The 18,137-nt window shown below is 62.2% G+C and overlaps 1 protein-coding gene across 5 annotated transcripts in view; it reads left to right on the forward strand.

Moving 5' to 3' along the window:
* Window positions 1–18,137, forward strand: part of LOC117644374 (filamin-A) — a 42,040-nt gene that overhangs the window by 21,837 nt on the left and 2,066 nt on the right. For 3 of the 5 annotated variants that reach the window (XM_034383768.1, XM_034383769.1, XM_034383770.1), the window contains 8 exons: window positions 1,334–1,469; window positions 7,858–8,062; window positions 13,688–13,828; window positions 14,012–14,479; window positions 14,807–15,010; window positions 15,288–15,569; window positions 15,844–16,248; window positions 17,852–18,042. In XM_034383768.1, coding sequence (XP_034239659.1) covers window positions 1,334–1,469; window positions 7,858–8,062; window positions 13,688–13,828; window positions 14,012–14,479; window positions 14,807–15,010; window positions 15,288–15,569; window positions 15,844–16,248; window positions 17,852–18,042 — 2,032 coding nt within the window. Of the gene's footprint in view, window positions 1–1,333; window positions 1,470–4,426; window positions 4,568–7,857; window positions 8,063–8,655; window positions 9,019–13,687; window positions 13,829–14,011; window positions 14,480–14,806; window positions 15,011–15,287; window positions 15,570–15,843; window positions 16,249–17,851; window positions 18,043–18,137 lie in introns of those variants that run through there. The other 2 variants (XM_034383772.1, XM_034383771.1) reach the window with 2 other exon arrangements.

The raw sequence follows: 18,137 nt of genomic DNA on the forward strand, positions 1-18,137 counted from the left end.
TCTCTCTCGCACCTCCACCGGACGGCCCGTGGGTGCGAGTGAGACAGAGCGACGCCACTGTAAGGGCGTTTGTTGTCGCACAGCGGGGCGATTCGTCTGGCCGCGCCGCTCTGTCTCTCTCACACCTCCACCGGACGGCCCGTAGGTGCGAGTGAGACAGAGCGACGCCACTGTAAGGCATCGACCAGCAGGCACTTGTTGTTGTACAGCGAGGGCTTTTGTCAAACAGCGATGAGTGAGTTAGTGTCCCCGCCGCGCGTCGCGCCACCGCCGCCTCTGTCTGCACCTGTCACGCTGCTACGCTGCTAATGAAGCCACCGCCTGCTTGATATCGTTAGCCGCGTGTTGTGTCGGGCCGCGCGTTGCCGAGAAGGCGGTGCGCTGGCTTGGCGAGGGTGGCACTCGACGTGCCGAACAGTGTGCGGATTTCAAACCCACTGCTGTAACTTTAGCAGCTCTACTAAAAATTTCGTCCAATTGTGATGCAAATGTCATCATTTTCAAGTTTAAAAAAAATGCCACCCACTTTTTCTTTTTGGCAATGTGGCGACCGATTTTCGCAGTGGGCCAGAAGACAGGTGGAGGCGGACTAAACGCCGGCCGCGTTTTGAGCTCCAGAGTCGCTAAATGGGACTCGAACCGAACGTGTGACCCCACCAATGGACGGCTCTCCGAACGAGGAATCCATTGGTGGGGTCACACGTTCGGTTCGAGTCCCGTTCAGCGACTCTGGAGCTCAAAGCGCGTCTGGAGTTTTGTCCGCCTCCACCGGTCTTCTGGCAAATCCACTGTGCATGCCGGTCCTTGTCCCCTCGAGCGCGATTTTTATTTGTTGTGTTGGCCGGCCTGACTTGCAGGCCACATGCCAGCGTAAGTCGCAGGGCCGTCGCGCTGTCTCTCTCGCACCCCTGCGGGACGCCCCGCGAGTGCGAGAGAGACAGTGTGGGAATCGGACTACCCGGGGCCCTTACCCTCTGTTGTTTTTCTAATGGCGAATGAGCTGGTTGGCACGGGGGTCCCCCTGTTTGCTCCTCCCCCCCCCCCTCATCCTCCTTCCCCTCGCCCCGCGGACCACCACGCTACATTGTGATGGTGAGTCAGGGGTGCAAAAGAATGATCAGGACGCAATTTTTTAAGGAAGGGGTTTCGGTTACAGTGATTAAGTTAAGCGGTCTTATTTATTGGATGGGCTATTATCCTAGGATGCTGTAGTGAATTTTGGCCACATTAAGGACAATTTAGATTTTTTCTCGGTGGCCGCTTTTAAAAAGTAAACAAAATTTGGCGCGCTGTAATTCTGAATGAAAATAAAAATTTTTGGTTGGTGTCGCAGTGACCTGGACATCGACATTGAGGACAACGGCGACGGCACCTTCTCGGTGTACTACACCGTCAAGGACGCTGGCGACTACACCCTGAGCGTCAAGTTCGGCGGCCAGCCCGTCCCCGGGGGCTTCTACACGTTCACGGTGAGTAGGGCGACGACCAGTGCACAGTGGATTTGTCAGAACACCGGTGGTGGCGGCCAAAGCTCTGGACGCGTTTTGAGCTCCAGAGTCGCTAAATGGGCCTCGAACCGAACGTGTGACCCCACCAATATAGATTGCTCTCCGAACGAGGAATCCATTGGTGGGGTCACACGTTCGGTTCGAGTCCCATTTAGCGACTCTGGAGCTCAAAATGCGTCTGGGATTTTGACCGCCGATACGTTCAACGAGTCGCTAAAGGGCCCATGTGTGTTTCTGCGAAAACTACTAGGGGGTCAGTTCGACGACGAGCCAGAGAGTTAAACGCAGGTGCTGTCTGGGGGCCGTGGTCGTGCGCACTGTACGTACGTACCGTCCCCGAGAACGCGCCTTGCTGCACCTTGCTGCACTTTGGTGTGTCCGGGACTGTGTGTACAGTGCACCGGGAATGCGCCTGCCTGCCCCACAGTGTGCCCCACACGCATGCCGACTCTATTTCGGATGGCGCGGGCTGGGGCCTGCGGGCTGCGCACCTGGCGGCAGATAAGTCAAGCACTGCCTCTAATTGTCCAAACGACTGCGCCGTGCGCGCGAGGCGAGCCTGGCCTGGCGCGAGCGGGCCGCCTGAGGTGAGGACTCACCTGGCGGGCGCGCGGCCAGCGCTCTGTCTCTGTCGCACTCACTCACAGTGGGCCAGAAGACCAGTGGAGGCGGTCAAAACTCTAGACGCGTTTTGAGCTCCAGAGTCGCTAGTCAGGACTCGAACAGAACGTGTGACCCCATCAATGGATTACTCGTTCGGAGAGCGATCCATTGGTGGGGTCACACGTTCGGTTCGAGTCCCATTTAGCGACTCTAGAGCTCAAAACGCTTCTGGAGTTTTAGCCGCCTCCACCGGTCTTCTGGCCCACTGTGCGGCCTTCCGCATGCCGTTGTCGCGGCCTTGACGACGTCGACGCCGTCGTCTTCGACATCCTCGGCTCCCGTTTTTGCGATGCGTGTTCTGCCTGAGTTCTGATCTGCCTGACTGAGTGAGCATGAGCACGGCCCTGATGTTGGGCACGGCACGGCACGCGGACGCCCGCCGCCCCTCCGAGGTGGCCGACGTGAGTACTCACTCCTTGCGACCCGCGCCAGCCAACGGCGCCGCCAGCTCTGTCTCTGTCGCACTCACGGGGCGTCCCGTCAGGGTGCGAGAGAGACGGAGAGGGCCTCGCCGATGAGAAATGGACCGTCGCCGTCACGAGCAGGACGCGGTTTGACGGGGCGGGGTGGACAGTGTCCGACAGTGTCGCGCCGGACGTCGAAAAACGACGACCTGGCGATTTAGCCGTCGCACGCGGGGAGAGCCGGGTCTTTGACGAGCTGCAGATGAGTGCGAGAGAGACACAGCGACGCGCAGTGGGCCAGAAGACCGGTGGAGGCGGCCAAAACTCTACACGCGTTTTGAGCTCCAGGGTGCAGGGCCGGAAGTGGCCTTGCCTTGCAGTGTAGGGGCTCGCGGTCTTTGGGTGGCGCGGCGCGGCGATCTGCGTCGCCGTTTTGCGGCGCGTTTGATTGAGAGTCTTCAGGGAAGACAGACAGACAGGCGGGTGTTTGTTTCACAACGCACTTTGATGACCGCTGCCCCGGTGTGCCGCACCCTCAAGGTTGACTCCGTCTCTCTCGCACCCCCAAGGGGTCTCCCATGCGTGCGAGAGAGACAAGCTCTGTTTGCTGCGTCGCTGGCTGGGCTGGCGCAACGATTCTGCATAACGACCTCGCGGCGCTGTCTCTCTCGCTCCCTTGCGGGATGCCCCACGAGTGCGGGAGAGACAGGGCACAGGGCGCGGCTCGGCGTTAACGGTTTGTAAACAGATGGCACTTAAAGAGCACCGAGCTTCGCTTGCTTCGCTTGGCGGCGCGGCCACCAAGGCGGCCACCCTGCCGGGGGTGTGCGCACGCTGCAGGTGGGACGCTGCTTGGCCGGCACGCCGCGCCTCTCTCTCGCACTCGCGACCCGCGCCGGCCCGCTGCGAGAGAGACAGAGAGACGCTTAGCGGAATCAGTCGACGGATCTCGGTGCACTGACTCCGTTTTAGCCGCGCGCTACGCGACGGCAAAGTGGGAGCGACAGGTAAGATTAAAGCGATTACACGCGGCGTGTGTGTGTGAGTGTGTGCAAGGTAATGACATGCACATGCAGGCTGTTAGGGTTCGCGCGCCATGGAGTTGGATGAGTGGCAATGATGAATGAGGACCACCGCGTCTAGAGAGGCGGCCGTCGTTGTCTTAGAGAGGTAGCCGTCGTTGTCCTGGGTGCGAGGCGGGGCTGGTAGAGAGGTGGCCGTCGTTGTCCTGGGTGCGAGGCGGGGCTGGTAGAGAGGTGGCCGTCGTTGTCCTGGGTGCGAGGCGGGGCTGGTAGAGAGGTGGCCGTCGTTGTCCTGGGTGCGAGGCGGGGCTGGTAGAGAGGTGGCCGTCGTTGTCCTGGGTGCGAGGCGGGGCTGGTAGAGAGGTGGCCGTCGTTGTCCTGGGTGCGAGGCGGGGCCGGTAGAGAGGTGGCCGTCGTTGTCTTAGAGAGGTGGCCGTCGTTGTCCTGGGTGCGAGGCGGGGCTGGTAGAGAGGTGGCCGTCGTTGTCCTGGGTGCGAGGCGGGGCTGGTAGAGAGGTGGCCGTCGTTGTCCTGGGTGCGAGGCGGGGCCGGTAGAGAGGTGGCCGTCGTTGTCCTGGGTGCGAGGCGGGGCTGGTAGAGAGGCGGCGGCCAGATGATGAGCGAGAAGGCGGAATTAATCCGTCAGGGCGGGGCGCGGGGTGCTTTGGCGTGGCGGGGGCAGGCGGTAACGGCCCTCTGTTCTGGGGCGGCCGTCGGCCCGCCGTCGTGCACATTGTCGCCCCCCGCCCCGCCCCGCCCCGCCCGGCCGCCCCCTCGGAACAGTGGCCCCAGTGGCCCCGCGGTGCCCCGTGGGCGGGGGAGGCGTGGCGCGTGCTGCCTGGCCCCATGGCGGCGCCGAGGCCCTCGGCCGTGCTCAGTCTGTGTGTGCCTGTAGCGAGTGCCGTGTCGGTTGTGCCGCGACCAGCCCGAGGAGTGCCTCAGCAAGGACCCCCTCCTGCCGGCCGTGCTAGGTGAGTGCTATCGGGATGCGATCGGCGCGTCCGGGCCGCCCCCCGCCCCCGCCGCCCCCAAGACGCACCTGCGTGAGGTCCGCCCGTCCGCCCACGTCGGCCAGCCGCCCCCAGGCCGCCCCCTCCACCGCCCAAGTTATGGCTCCCGATGGCGGCGACCCGATACGTGTCCCGCAGGCCGATTCCGTCGCTCTGTCTCTGTCGCACTCGCGGGGCGTCCCGCAGGGCCTAGGGGTGCGAGAGAGACAGCAGCTCTTCGCTCGGCTGGGCGCCGGGCGCGCACGCTGCATCCGCTGCAGGCAGCATCGGCGTAGCACCGTCCTAGCACCGTCGGTGAGGGGTCGCCCCTCCCGGGGCCTGCCGCCGGGCCGCAGGGGGTGTGGCTGACCAAGACTGAGACACCAGAGTAACGCGACGACCCTTCGGAATTGGAACTCCTCCAAGATACCTTCGTGACTGCTGTGCCGCGAGTGCCTCCCCGAAGTGCGGGTCTCCCAGTGCAGGCCCGGCCGCGCCCCGCGCGCCACCGCGGCACCCGCACGCACTTCTTGATGCCGGCGACAGCGCGACAGCCCGGCCACGTTATTTCGGGCGGCCCTCTCTTTTTCTGCCTTCGCGACGCGGCTTGCTTGCTTGCTTGCGCCGTTTCCCGGCAACTACTCTGCAAAAGTTGCGCCGCGCCACCGCCCAGGGCCCGCCCAGGCTGGCGGGCCACTGTGAGAGACAGTGGCCGCTGCTTTTTTCACTAGGGTGGGCTGCTCTCTCCCTGCCTGCTCTCTCTTTCTCGCTCTCTCTTTTGCTCTCTCTCTCTTGCTCTCTTTTGCTCTCTCTCTCTCTCTTGCTCTCTCTTGCTCTCTCTTGCTCTCTCTCTCTCTCTTTCTCTCTCTCTTGCTCCCTCTCTCTCTCTTGCGCTCTCTCTTGCTCTCTCTCCCTCTCTCCCTCTCCCTCCCTCTCCCTGTCTCCGCCCGCTGGGGTTTCATCAAACGTTGGCGACGCTCGGCCGCACCAGTGTAGCGACGCTGTGTTTCTTGCTTCTTGGCAACTTGGCCGTCATTAAGGTGCACTTAGCGTGACCGTCGTTCAAAGCCATTCGCTGGTGCAGGAATGTCGGGTACTCCACATTGTTTAAGCGTTTGAGAAAAAGTGTCGGAAAAAAGCTGTTGATTTTGAAGACGAAATCCACAGAAACCCAGCGGACTTGCGTGATGCGTTGCTTCTCGTTTGCAATGTTTGGCGGTGTGCCAGCGGGGGGCGCCCCGGTGCCCTCGTGCTGCCGTGGTCGTTTTCGTCGCTCTGTCTCTGTCGCACCCGCACGCGGCAACGCGTGAGTGCGAGAGAGACAGAGCGACGAGTCTCGGGATCGGCTGGCTGCGGTGTGGTGCTTCGGGCCGCGGGGGAGGACGCCACGACTAAGAGACGACATTCTTCTGTTTCGACACAAACAAAAGACGGCGGGTATTTTGTGCCGACCCTCGCCAGGGTGCTTCTCGAGCCGGTCACTTAAGTGTCCGCTTCGCGCGCCCGGCCAATGTGTAAACTCGCCGCCCTCTGCGTTTGTGTGAGCGTGTGTTGAGGGGCTCCACAGTGGGCCAGAAGACGGGCGCAGGCGGCCAAAACTCTGGACGCGTTTTGAGCTCCAGAGTCGCTAAGCAGGACTCGACCCAAACGTGTGACCCCACCAATGGATTCCTCGTTCGGAGAGCAATCCATTGGTGGGGTCACACGTTCGGTTCGAGTCCTTTTTAGCGACTCTGGAGCTGAAAACGCGTCCAGAGTTTTGGCCGCCTGCGCCGGCCGGTCTTCTGGCAACTCCACTGTGGGCGGCAAATCAGCCAATACTCGCTAGTTGGTCCGCGTGCCGTTCGGAATGCGCCCCGCCGCCCCTTCCCCTTTATAAAAATAAGTCTGGCGATAAATATTTGTGTCGTGGTCGTGCCGGTGGCCGCGAACGCCGCGAAGCGCCCAGACGCGACGCGACGGACCGCGAGTCAATGGTCGCCGTGGTGACCGACTCACAGTTGGCCAGAAGACCGGTGGAGGCGGTCAAAGTCCCGGACGCGTTTTGAGCTCCAGAGTCGCTTAACAGGCCTCGAACCGATCATGTGACCCCACCAATGGATTGCTCTCCGAACGAGGAATCCATGGGTGGGGTCACTCGTTCGGTTCGAGTCCTGTTTAGCGACTCTGGAGCTCAAAACGCGTCTGGAGTTTTGGCCGCCTGCGCCGCTCTTCTGGCCCACTGTGTGGCGCTTCAGCGATACCCCTTGCCCGAGACCGCGCTGTCATTTTTCGCCCGGCGCGCTGCGGCGATACCCCGCGCTGGCGCCAGGGGATGGAGCCAGTGTCTCCCACGACAGAGAGAAAGGAGGGGGAGTGTCTCTTCAGGATTAGAGCCTGCAGTTGTTGCTGCAGTCCGTTTGTTTGCGTCTGGCTGCCAGGCCGTGGCTGGCCGTAGCTCTCTCCGCCCCCGCCCAGTCTGTCTGTCTGTCCGTCCGTCTGTCCTCCACCTGTTCCTCGCCGCGCTGCTCCCAGCTCCACCACACTCGCTGGCCGTGCTGGCCGCGTCCCAGACAATAGCCCCTCGCTGGGTAGGCCGCGTCTGGCACGCGCGTTGAGCGTGCTGCCTACCTGCTGCTCGTAAGGCGCTCTCTCCCGGCCAGCCGCACAGTGGGCGCTGTCGGCCAAAACTTTAGAGGCGTTTCGAGCTCCAGAGTCGCTGAACAGGACTCGAACCGAACGTGTGACCCCACCAATGGATTCCTCGGTCGAAGAGCTGTCCATTGGTGGGGTCACACGTTCGGTTCGAGTCCTGCTTTAGCGACTCTGGAGCTCAAAACGCGTCCGCGATTTTGTCCGCCTCCACCGGTCTTCTGGCCCACTGGGGAGTCTGGATCTGCGCTTGCACACGTCTTGTTGTTCCGAGTTTCTCTTTGGGGTAGTTTAACGCGCGCTTATGTCTTTTTTATTTGGGCCGTCTGGTCTCCCTGTTTGTTTGCGAGTTGTGTGCGGCGCACTGCGCGGCCCAGTGCCGACAACAACAAGGAACCTCCTATTTGGTTTGGGGCAGGCCTAGGCTGGCCTAGGCGAGGCGGGCCGGAAAAGCGGTGGCTCGGGTTTACTCTGGTTTACTGCCGACTCTACTTCGGCCTTCGGCAGTGTGGTTAGTTCAGAACGCGTCAATAGCTAGCACCAAAAAGAGAAATGGGATTTATTTTTCTGCCACATGGTTTGGCATGGCATTGATGTTGCATGACATTGTTGTCTTGGTGTTGACGTTGTTGTTGTTTCAGGCGAGTCCCGAGGACGACTTCGTGAAGCAGGAACGCGCGGCGAACCAGGCGCAGCAGAGCCAGCAGAGCCAGCAGAGCCAGCACGTGGGCCGAGGCAGCAGCGTCACCAGGACCACCACCACCACCACCACCCGGACGCACCAGGAGTACCGCAGCGTCCAGTTCCCCAAGATCCCCTTGCCCTCCACTGGCGGGCACGTCAACGGTGAGTCGCCCACAGCGGATTCGCCAGAAGACCGGCGGAGGCGGCCGAAACCCCGGACGCGTTTCGAGCTCCAGAGTCTCTGAATGGGACCCGAGGAATCCATTGGTGGGGTCACGCTTCCGGTTCGAGTCCCATTTAGCGACTCTGGAGCTCAAAACGCGTCTAGAGTTTCGGCCGCCTCCACCGGTCTTGAGGCGCTCCATGAGTGCGAGAGAGACAGGGTCGTGGCCGTCGTGGGTCTCGGCCGTCTCGGTGGCGCCGCGGCAGGTGCGCGGCGTGTCGGCCTGTCGGGCCGAGGCGGGCGAGGTGAAGGTGGTCAAGAAGCGCCTATTTCTGATTTGCGATCTGCGTATGGCCGGCACGGGGCAGGGCGGGGTGTGTAGCGGTCCGAAACGGGGGAGGGGGTGTTACGTGTTTTCCGGACGTGCCGCGCGGCGCCGAGCGTGGCGTCGACGGCACGGAAGCGTATTTATGAGGGAGGGTCGTGGCCGGGGGTGGGGGTGGGGGTGGGGGTCGCGCTGGGGGTTCGGGGGTGGGGGTTCGCCGAGGCCGGGCGGCGGCGGGCGGCGCAGTCCAGCGCGCGAGGCTGTGCCGCAGGCTCCGCAGGCTGTGGCTCTCGGCGGCACGCTAGTTTGTCGCGGCTGTGGTCGGCGTGGTGCCCGGTGGCTTGCCCGGTGGTGCCGCTGAGGGAGGGACTCGAGGTGGGCGAACGATGTACCGCTGGGCTGAGCCGGAGGAAGCCCCCCCTGCGACTTGGCTGGACGTGAGCGACTTCTACCGCGCCACCCTCAAGAGCGTCACCATCTCCGAGGTCGACGGCGAGGTGCGCGCCATCTACTACGGCTCCGTGCCGTCCACCGTCGCCAAGGAGTGCCTGCTGCTGACGCCGGACAACTTCGGCCACGCCTTCGAGGGCCTCATCTTCCTCACCCAGTACTACTTCAACACGCGCAAGGGTAGGCGGCGCAAGGGTCGACGCGGTCCTCGGCAGGGCGGTCCCTGCTCTGTGGGCCGCAGTGTGCCGACAGTGGCGGCCGAGTTCGAAAACAGTGCATCCTTTCCAGTTCAATTTTTTTCATCTTTCAAAAATTTTGAAAATAAATCTTTTGTTGTGTTTTTCCGGTGGCGTGCGCCCCTACGATGGGCCGTGTTGTTCCAGCGGGCCGCTGGCCGGGTCGCTGCGGAGACAATGGGGTGCTTGTTGCGCTGGCACGCTGTTGGCACCGCGCCCCGCCCCGCCCCGCCCCCCGAGGGGCCCCACTATTGTGGCACAAGAATAATGGCCGCCTGTCGCCCCTCCGCGCCGCTCGCCAGCAACTCAATGGCCCGCCGCCATTCATAAAGTGGGCGAGTACGCTTCGGCACTCGCTCTCATTGACGTGGCGGCAGTGTAGTGAACCGGATGAGATGAGGGGCTTCCCTCCACTGTAAGTGCGTCCTCCGGAGGGCGCGGCGAATGAGTCGCGTGAGTTGAGTTGGCCCCGGAACAGGCCGATTCGAGGCTCGCTCCTCGGATGGCTCGCGACGCGGCGGGCCGCAGGGTCCATGTCGCTTCGCTATTTTTACCGCTCGCCACGCGCTGCGCTCCGCGCGACTCCGCAACGCTTTCGCTTTTTTAAATATCCGTCTTTAATTTATAATTGGCGCGGCTGGCTGGGCCTGGCAGCCTGCACTGCCAGCGTCGGAATCCGGCAGCGCCACTGCCAAAGTGATGTTTGACAAATCGGCCGCGATGGGCTGATGAATCAATTGCGGGCGACGCTCTGTCTCTCTCTCTCTCCCTTGCGGGCCGCCCCGTGAGTGCGAGAGAGACTGCCGGGCAGCCTGGGCCGCGCTGCGCCTCGCTGCGCCTCGCTGCGCGCGCCCTCAGGGACAGTGTCGATGCCAAAGGGGCGCGTCAATGAATTTGTTTGACATATTTTCGCTGGGCAAGTAAATTTAAAAATAGCTGCGTCGTCTGCCGGGGCGGTCCGCCATCAGAGAGAGAGAGAGGGAGAGGGCGAGGACACATCGTTTTAACGTTTTCGCTCGAAACGCAGCCGATACCTGGCGCGCCCGCTCGGCGATTCCCGAAGTTTGGTGTCGTCGCTCTGTCTCTCTCGCACTCGTGGACCGGCCCGCGGCCCGTGGGGGTGGGAGAGAGACAGAGACGGATGGGTGGGATGCACACGGGGTCGCTTCCATCAATTTGGCTGCCGCACGGCCTGCTTGGCCTCCTCGGCGACGCGGGACGATTTTTCCCCGTGGCGGCGGCGCGGTTGGTTCGGGTTGGTTCGAACCTCGCCGACGAGTGACCGCCCGCCATCTGGCCATCTAGGCCCCGTCGCGCCGTCGCCGTCGGCGCCGCGGTCGGCCCTGGGCAAGTCTTGGCAAAGAGTCCAGCCCGGCCTCATTAAAAATAGGCAAGTTTGAGGGAGAACCGCGGCGGCCGTCACCGACGTCGACGTGAAGGTGGTCTCCGTGGTCGCCACGGTCGCGGTCCACCTGGTGCCGCCAGGCGCGCACCGCGCCCGTCTTTGGTGGCGGCAGGCTGGCTCCGAGAGTCGCTCTGTCTCTCTCGCACTCACGGGGCGTCACGCGTAGGTGCGAGAGAGTCAGCGCGACGACTCTCGGAATGAGTCCGCTGCCCGGCCCGGTGGGAGCTAATGGGCCGGGCCTTCGCGGCTCAAAGGACCACCCCGTGCTCGCCGCTCCACTGCCAAAAATTCAAACGCACCCGCGTTCAAATCGCAGGGATAAATCAGGAAGAACGGTAAAGTTTAAACGGCGTGGTCAGGGTTACGAGCTTGGGGGCAAGGGTTCGCCGGGTGGTGTGCCATTTCGCGGCGAAAGCATTGGGACCGTAATTCATTTTGACACTTCCACTGTCTGGAGACAAAGTGTGTCCATTCCAGCCAGATACACATTTTTTTTGCCTGTGCGATCTGTACAAGGAAGGACTTCATTTTAATTTTTTTTTTCGATTGACTTTTGGCGTTGACTGTGCCGCCAGCAGGCGGCGTCCAGCCTGTACCGGCCCTCCATCAGGGCCCTGCCACCCCCGTGCCAGCCTGCCGGCCTGCAGACTGAGAGTCGTCGCTCCGTCTCTCTCGCACTCGTGGGGTGTGTCGTGGAGGTGCGAGAGAGACGGAGCGGCGAAAACGGCTCTCGCCAGTGCGACACGCCAGACACGCGGAGGGGTGGGGAATCGCCCGATGGCGGAAACATGTTGGTCTTGGCAGTGGGGCTGCCATGCCGGGACTGCACCCCCCCCCCCCCCCCCCTGCTCATCACGGCTTTCCCTGGGGACCCTCTGGTAGGGCTGCGCGGTTAATGGTTTTCTACAAAAAAAAAAAAACGGTTACCGAAATAACCGGTGCCTGTCTATACAGGTTAACCGGTTCCTTAAAATGAACCGGTTTCGATAGAAACGAGCAATAACCAGGTTTTTACGCCGGGACCGGTCACTGCATTCGTCGCTCTGTCTCTCTCGCACTCGCGGGGCGTCCCGTGCGGGTGCGAGAGAGAGACAGAGCGACGAAAACGACGCGGCGCGGGAATCGCTCAGCTGGCACGCGGGGCGCCTGGCCGCATATTTTCGAGCGGTGTGGATTTCGGGCGCGGCGCTTCGCCGGCCCGCTAATTTGTAGCCCCTGTCCTGTCGCGTGTCGGCGTGCTGGTCGCCCAGGCTTCGTCTGTCACCCCCCGTTTCCGTCTCCACTTTTTATTTATTTTATTATTTATTCTATTTCTTGTATTTGGACGCGCGCCGCTCGGCCAGGCATCACAACCCCGAGTCTTCACCTGGTGTGTCAAACTGGTGTCCCAACGCTCGCTTACGCTGTGACTGTGACTTTCTCTCTCTCTGTGTTTGTGTGTGTGTGTGTGTGTGTGTGTGTGTGTGTGTGTGTGTGTGTGCACGCGCACATGCGTGCGTACACTGTAACACGTGCGCAAATTGGACAGTGTTGGTTGGGTAATCGTTCTGTCTGCGCACAAACCGCCCTGACCTGCACTCTGGTGCGGGGCGCCCCCTCCCTCCCCCTTTTGCACCTGTCGCACGGGCCCGCAGCACAGTGGGCCAGAAGACCGGAGGAGGCGGCCAAAACTCTAGACGCGTTTCGAGCTCCAGAGTCGCTAAATGGGACTCGAACCGGACGTGTGACCCCACCAATGGATTCCTCGTTCGGAGAGCAATCCATTGGTGGGGTCACACGTTCGGTTCGAGGACCATTTAGCGACTCTGGAGCTCTGCACGCGCCTAGAGTTTCGGCCGCCTCCACCTGGCTTCTGGCCCACTGTGCTGCGGGTACAGCGGGCCGCGTGCCAGCGGCCAATGATACCTCATTGGCTGTACCAATCGCTTTGCACCTGTCCCGCCGTGTCCGGCCACTTCACCCCCGCGTTTTATCACACGTTGAGTTATGCCCCGGGTGTGGCGAATGTTTTCGCTCTGGCGTTCACTTGGGTTTCCGCCCCTGGCTGCATCGTGTTTCGTCTCTCTCGCACTCGTTGCGGCCGGCGGGGCGCCCCGTGAGTGCGAGAGAGACAGAGCGAGGGCGGCGCGTGCCGCTGTTGGGAGTGCGGTTTGGCTCTGCAGCGTGTGTGGCACACTGTGTGGCCGCGGGATGTGTCATCTGGCGCCGACCCAGCGCGCCGGCTCGCTCTGTCTCTCTCGCACCGCTGCGCGGCATGCGGCTCGGCCCACGAGTGCGAGAGAGACGGAGCGACCGTTCGGAATGTCGACGAACGCGCGCAATGTGGACGCATGTCCCGCGACCGCTAACTATCTCGCCAACATTCCATCCCCTCGCAGTCGCGCTCGCAGTGGGCCAGCAGAACTTCTCTGTCTATCTCTCGCACACCCTTGGCGCCTCGTAGGGGTGGGAGAAAGACAGACCGGAACACGTGCTCAAAACTTTACCTTCTTATTAGTACACGAGCGCAACCAAATGCCACCCCTAAACCTACCCCTAAACCCACCCCTGAATTCAACCGCTAAATTCAACTCCTAAATCTACCCCCTAAATCCACCCCTGAATTCTCCATTAAACCCACCCTATGAATCTACCCTATGAATCCACCCCCATGAATCAATCCACCCCCATAAATCCAACCCCATAAAGCCACCTTCATATATATCCATCCCCATAAATCCACCCGTTAAATCCGTTTCACAGTGCACCGATGCCGCTTCCGCACACTCATTGGTCCGTCGAGCACCTTTACGGGGTGCTTGCCGGCGGTGAAATACGAGGGCGAGTGACTGGCGGGGCGGGGCGGGGCACTCGCGGGGAAATTAATGGTGATGAGGAAGGATGGCCGCGAGCTAGCCGCGGGCATCGCGAGCCAGAAGCGTCTGGTCTCTGCCGGCCGCGGCGTCCGCAAGGCGTCAGGGGGTTGAATTTTTCGCGCAAGTGGCGCTGACGCTTCCGGGTGGTGGGGGAAGGGGGAGTATTTTTTGGCGCGGAGTGGTAGGGGTGGGGGCACTTGCAAAGCGCATGCGTCAATACTCCGTGAGTTATGCTCCTCACGCGCGCGCGGAGTATGTACACTGTGTGAAGAACTTCACACGCTAAAAGAGAGTGTGTTGAAAGTTTGTTTTGTTTCCTGTTCTTAATCGCGCGTCTCTTGGTCTGCTTGCAGCGGAGGTGAAGATGCCGAGCGGCAACGTGGACAAGCCCGTCATCGAGGACAACCGCGATGGCACGGTGTGCGTCAAGTACGAGCCGCGCGAGGAGGGGCTGCACGAGCTGGCCGTCAAGTACAACGGCGAGCACGTCCAGGGTAAGGCCGGAGTCCTGGACGCATTTTGAGCTCCAGAGTCGCTAAATGGGACTCGAACCGAACGTATGACCCCACCAATGGATTGCTCTCCGAACGAGGAATCCATTGGTGGGGTCACACGCTAAAAATGAGAAATTGTCGGAGGTGGTATTTGAACTCGGACTGATGATGTTCTGTATCCAGGGTCCCCCTTCAAGTTTCACGTGGACTCGCTAAGCAGCGGCTACGTGACGGCGTACGGGCCGGGCCTGACGCACGGCGTGTGTGGCGAACCGGGAAACTTTACCATCTCCACCAAGGGCTCCGGCGCGGGCGGCCTGTCCATGGCCGTGGAGGGCCCCAGCAAGGCGGAGATCAGCTGCCACGACAACAAGGACGGCACCGTGTCCGTGTCGTACCTGCCCACCGCCCCCGGCGAGTACAAGATCACCGTCAAGTTCGGCGACAAGCACATCAAGGGCAGCCCCTACAACGCCAAGATCACGGGCGAGGGCCGCAAGCGCAACCAGATCTCGGTGGGCTCGTGCAGTGAGGTGTCCCTGCCCGGCAAGGTGTCCGAGCAGGACATCCGCTCCCTCAACGCGTCCATCCAGGCGCCCAGTGGCCTGGAGGAGCCCTGCTTCCTCAAGAAGCTGCCCAACAACAACCTGGGTGAGCGCCGCCTCACCGCCGCGCACAGTGGGCCAAAAGACCGGTGAAGGCGGCCAAAACTCTAGACGCGTTTTGAGCTCCAGAGTCGCTAAATGGGGCTCGAACCGAACGTGTGACTCCACCAATGGATTCCTCGTTCGGAGAGCATTCCATTGGTGGGGTCACACGTTCGGTTCGAGTCCCATTTAGCGACTCTTCTGGAGCTCAAAACGCGTTGAGAGTTTTGACCACCTCCACTGGTCTTCGGGCCCACTGTGCGGCGCCGTGCCAGAGAGTTCATACTGTCGCCAAAATAAAACCAAAACTAACGACCCTTTTCTCCTGCAGGCATCTCCTTCACGCCCCGAGAGGTCGGCGAGCACGTGGTGTCCGTGAAGCGCATGGGCAAGCACATCACCAACTCGCCCTTTAAGATCACCGTGGCGGACAAGGAGGTGGGCGACGCCAAGAAGGTCAAGGTGACGGGCAACGCGCTCAAGGACGGCAAGACCCACGTGGACAACACCTTCACCGTGGACACGCGCAATGCCGGTACGTCATCTGTCGGTCGAAACCCCGGACGCGTTCTGAGCTCCGGCGTCGCTGTATGGGACTCAAACCAAGCGTGTGACCTCACCAATGGTTTCCTCCATCGGAGAGCAATCCATTGGTGGGGTCACACGTTCGGTTCGAGTCCTGCTCAGCGACTCTGGAGCTAACGCGTCTGGAGTTTTGGCCGCCTCCACGGTCTTCTGGCCCACTGTGCTGCGGGCCCGTGCGACAGGTGCAAAAGGTGCCACCGGAACTAACCCCACCCTTTGCACTGCAGGCTACGGCGGCCTGTCCCTCTCCATCGAGGGCCCCAGCAAGGCGGAGATCCAGTGCCAGGACAAGGAGGACGGCACGCTCAACATCTCGTACAAGCCCACCGAGCCGGGCTACTACATCGTGAACCTCAAGTTCGCCGACCACCACGTGGAGGGCTCCCCCTTCACCGTGAAGGTGCAGGGCGAGGGCAGCAACCGGCAGCGCGAGAAGATCCAGCGGCAGCGCGAGGCCGTGCCCATCACCGAGGTCGGCAGCGAGTGCAAGCTCACCTTCAAGATGCCGGGTAGGTTGCGTTAGACTTGGCCGCTGTACAGTGGGCCAGAAGACCGGTGGAGGCGGCCAATACTCAAGACGCGTTTTGAGCTCCAGAGTCGCTAAATGGGACTCGAACCGAACGTGTGACCCCACCAATGGATTGCTCTTCGAACGAGGAATCTATTGGTGGGGTCAGACGTTCGGTTCGAGTCCTGCTTAGCGACTCTGGAGCTCAAAACGCGTCCGGGATTTCGACCGCCTCCAACCGTGGACTGGGTGTGACGGTGCTTGTGGCGCTGCAGGAGTGACGTCGCTGGACTTGTCGTCGACGGTGACGTCCCCGGGCGGCGTGACGGAGGACGCCGAGATCAACGAGGTGGAGGACGGGCTGTACGCGGTGCACTTCGTGCCCAAGGAGCTCGGCGTGCACACGGTGTCGGTGCGCTACAAGGAGATGCACATCCCCGGCTCGCCCTTCCAGTTTACGGTGGGCCCGCTGCGGGACGGCGGCGCGCACCGCGTCCACGCCGGCGGCCCCGGCCTGGAGCGCGGTGAGGCGGGCCAGCCCACCGAGTTCAACGTGTGGACCCGCGAGGCCGGCGCAGGCTCGCTCGCCATCTCCGTGGAGGGCCCCAGCAAGGCCGAGATCGACTTCAAGGACCGCAAGGACGGCTCCTGCTACGTCAGCTACCGGGTGGGCGACCCAGGTGAGTGCGCCGTGCGTCGAGGTCCCCGTCAAACAGGTGGCCGTCGGAGCCTTGGGCGGCCACAGCCGCCGGGTGACGTCGCCCGGTCACACTTGGGGGCGCTATAATTAGACCGGCGCGCTTTTTGGGTTGGTGTCGTGGGGCAGGGCAGGCAGCGGTCGGTCTGTCTGGTGCGGTCCTGTACGGTGCGACCCACGAGTGCGAGAGAGAGACGTCCCTCTCGAGAGGGGCTTCCCTTGCGCCCCCTCCGACACGGCAAAACGTGTAGGTTTGGCGCTATGCGTCACCGCCCCCCACCGCAGCGCAGCCGCCCCCTCCCCCACCCCCTCCCCTCGCTCCACCCCGGCCCCTGGCCGCCCCTGGCGCGGCGGCGCGGTTTCGCGCGGGCTGTCAGTAGACGGCGGCGCCCGCGCAGCATTGCGCAGCATGGCTGAGTTCAAAACACTGCCGTTCAAGACGTTCAAAGTGTGTCAGCAAATCAACCTCTCCGGAGACCCGGGGCCGGGGCCCGAAGGCTCGGCCGGCGATGACGGTGAGAGGCCCTCCTCGCCACTAGCAGTGTGACGAACGGCTGCCGACGCGCTTCCCTCGCTCCCTCGATGCCTTCGTAGTGTAGTGGCTAGCGATGAGTGCCCGTCAGTCCGTCAGGCCTGTCGCCACTGCATCTCCAACTTAAACGAGCCGCATTTGCACTCCTCTTCGGTGGTCCCTGCCCCCTCCCTATATCCATTGCTACGCCCACTGCCACTTCAGCCCCTACTACTTCTTCAACCCCTACTACCACTTCTACCCCCACTGCCACTTCTACCCCCACTGCCACTTCTACCCCCACTGCCGCTTCAACCCCCACTGCCACTTCTACCCCCACTGCCGCTTCAACCCCCACTGCCACCTCTCACCGTTTGTGTTGGTGTGGTGGCGTTCACCCCGACCTGAAGACCTGACCCGCACTCTTCCATTGTTTTCCGCTTCTGTTTGAGGCCCCTCCTCCTCGGGCCCCAGCGGGAGCGACTGTGCCGCGAGGCCGTGGGTTCGTGAGACGGTGAGCTGTCCCGGGGCGGCTGCCAAGAAGGACACCCCCTTTTCCCCCCACCTCCCGACGAGTGGGCGGCGGTATTCCTGTTCCCTGGGCGTTTGGTCGCTCTGTCTCTGTCGCACCCGCGAGGCGTCCCGGCGTCCGTCCCGGCGTCCCGCTCGGGTGCGAGAGAGACGGCGTTGTTGAACCACTGCTCGGAATAGGCCCGCTGGGCTGCGAGGCTGCGGGGACGGAGTGCAGTCCGTTGCCACCGTCGCGCCGACAAAAATGACACATTTAGAGGGAAATGAAGTGAAGACAAGAGCTTAAAATAAAATGAAGCAGAATGCAACCTCTCTAGACGGGGCGCATTTCGGCAGCGGGTTACTCATCCAAGGGGTGGGGCACCGCAACCGCAACACAGTGGGTCATGCGGCGGCCGGAACTCCAGACGCGCTTTGAGCTCCAGAGTAGCTAAACTGGACTCGAACCGAACGTGTGACCCCACCAATGGATTCCTCGTTCGGAGAGCAATCCATTGGTGAGGTGACACCCGAAATTGAATGCCTTTTTGCGGTGTGTCGGCAGGCGAGTACCGCGTGGGCATCAAGTTCAACGACCAGCACATCCCCGACTCGCCCTACAAGGTGTACATCTCGCCGGCCATGGGCGACGCGCACAAGCTGGAGGTGGCGCAGTTCCCCACGGACGTGCAGGTGGACAAGCCCGCCCAGTTCCTGGTGCACAAGAACGGCGCCAAGGGCGAGCTGGACGCCAAGGTGGGTGTCGCAGTGTGCCAGAAGGCCGGTGGAGGCGGCCGACACTCTAGACGCGTTTTGAGCTGCAGAGTCGCTAAGCAGGACTCGAACCGAGC

The sequence above is a fragment of the Thrips palmi genome, unplaced genomic scaffold (genome assembly GCF_012932325.1).
Source record: "Thrips palmi isolate BJ-2018 unplaced genomic scaffold, TpBJ-2018v1 HiC_scaffold_18, whole genome shotgun sequence".
In the NCBI taxonomy this organism is placed as follows: Eukaryota; Metazoa; Arthropoda; class Insecta; order Thysanoptera; family Thripidae; genus Thrips; species Thrips palmi.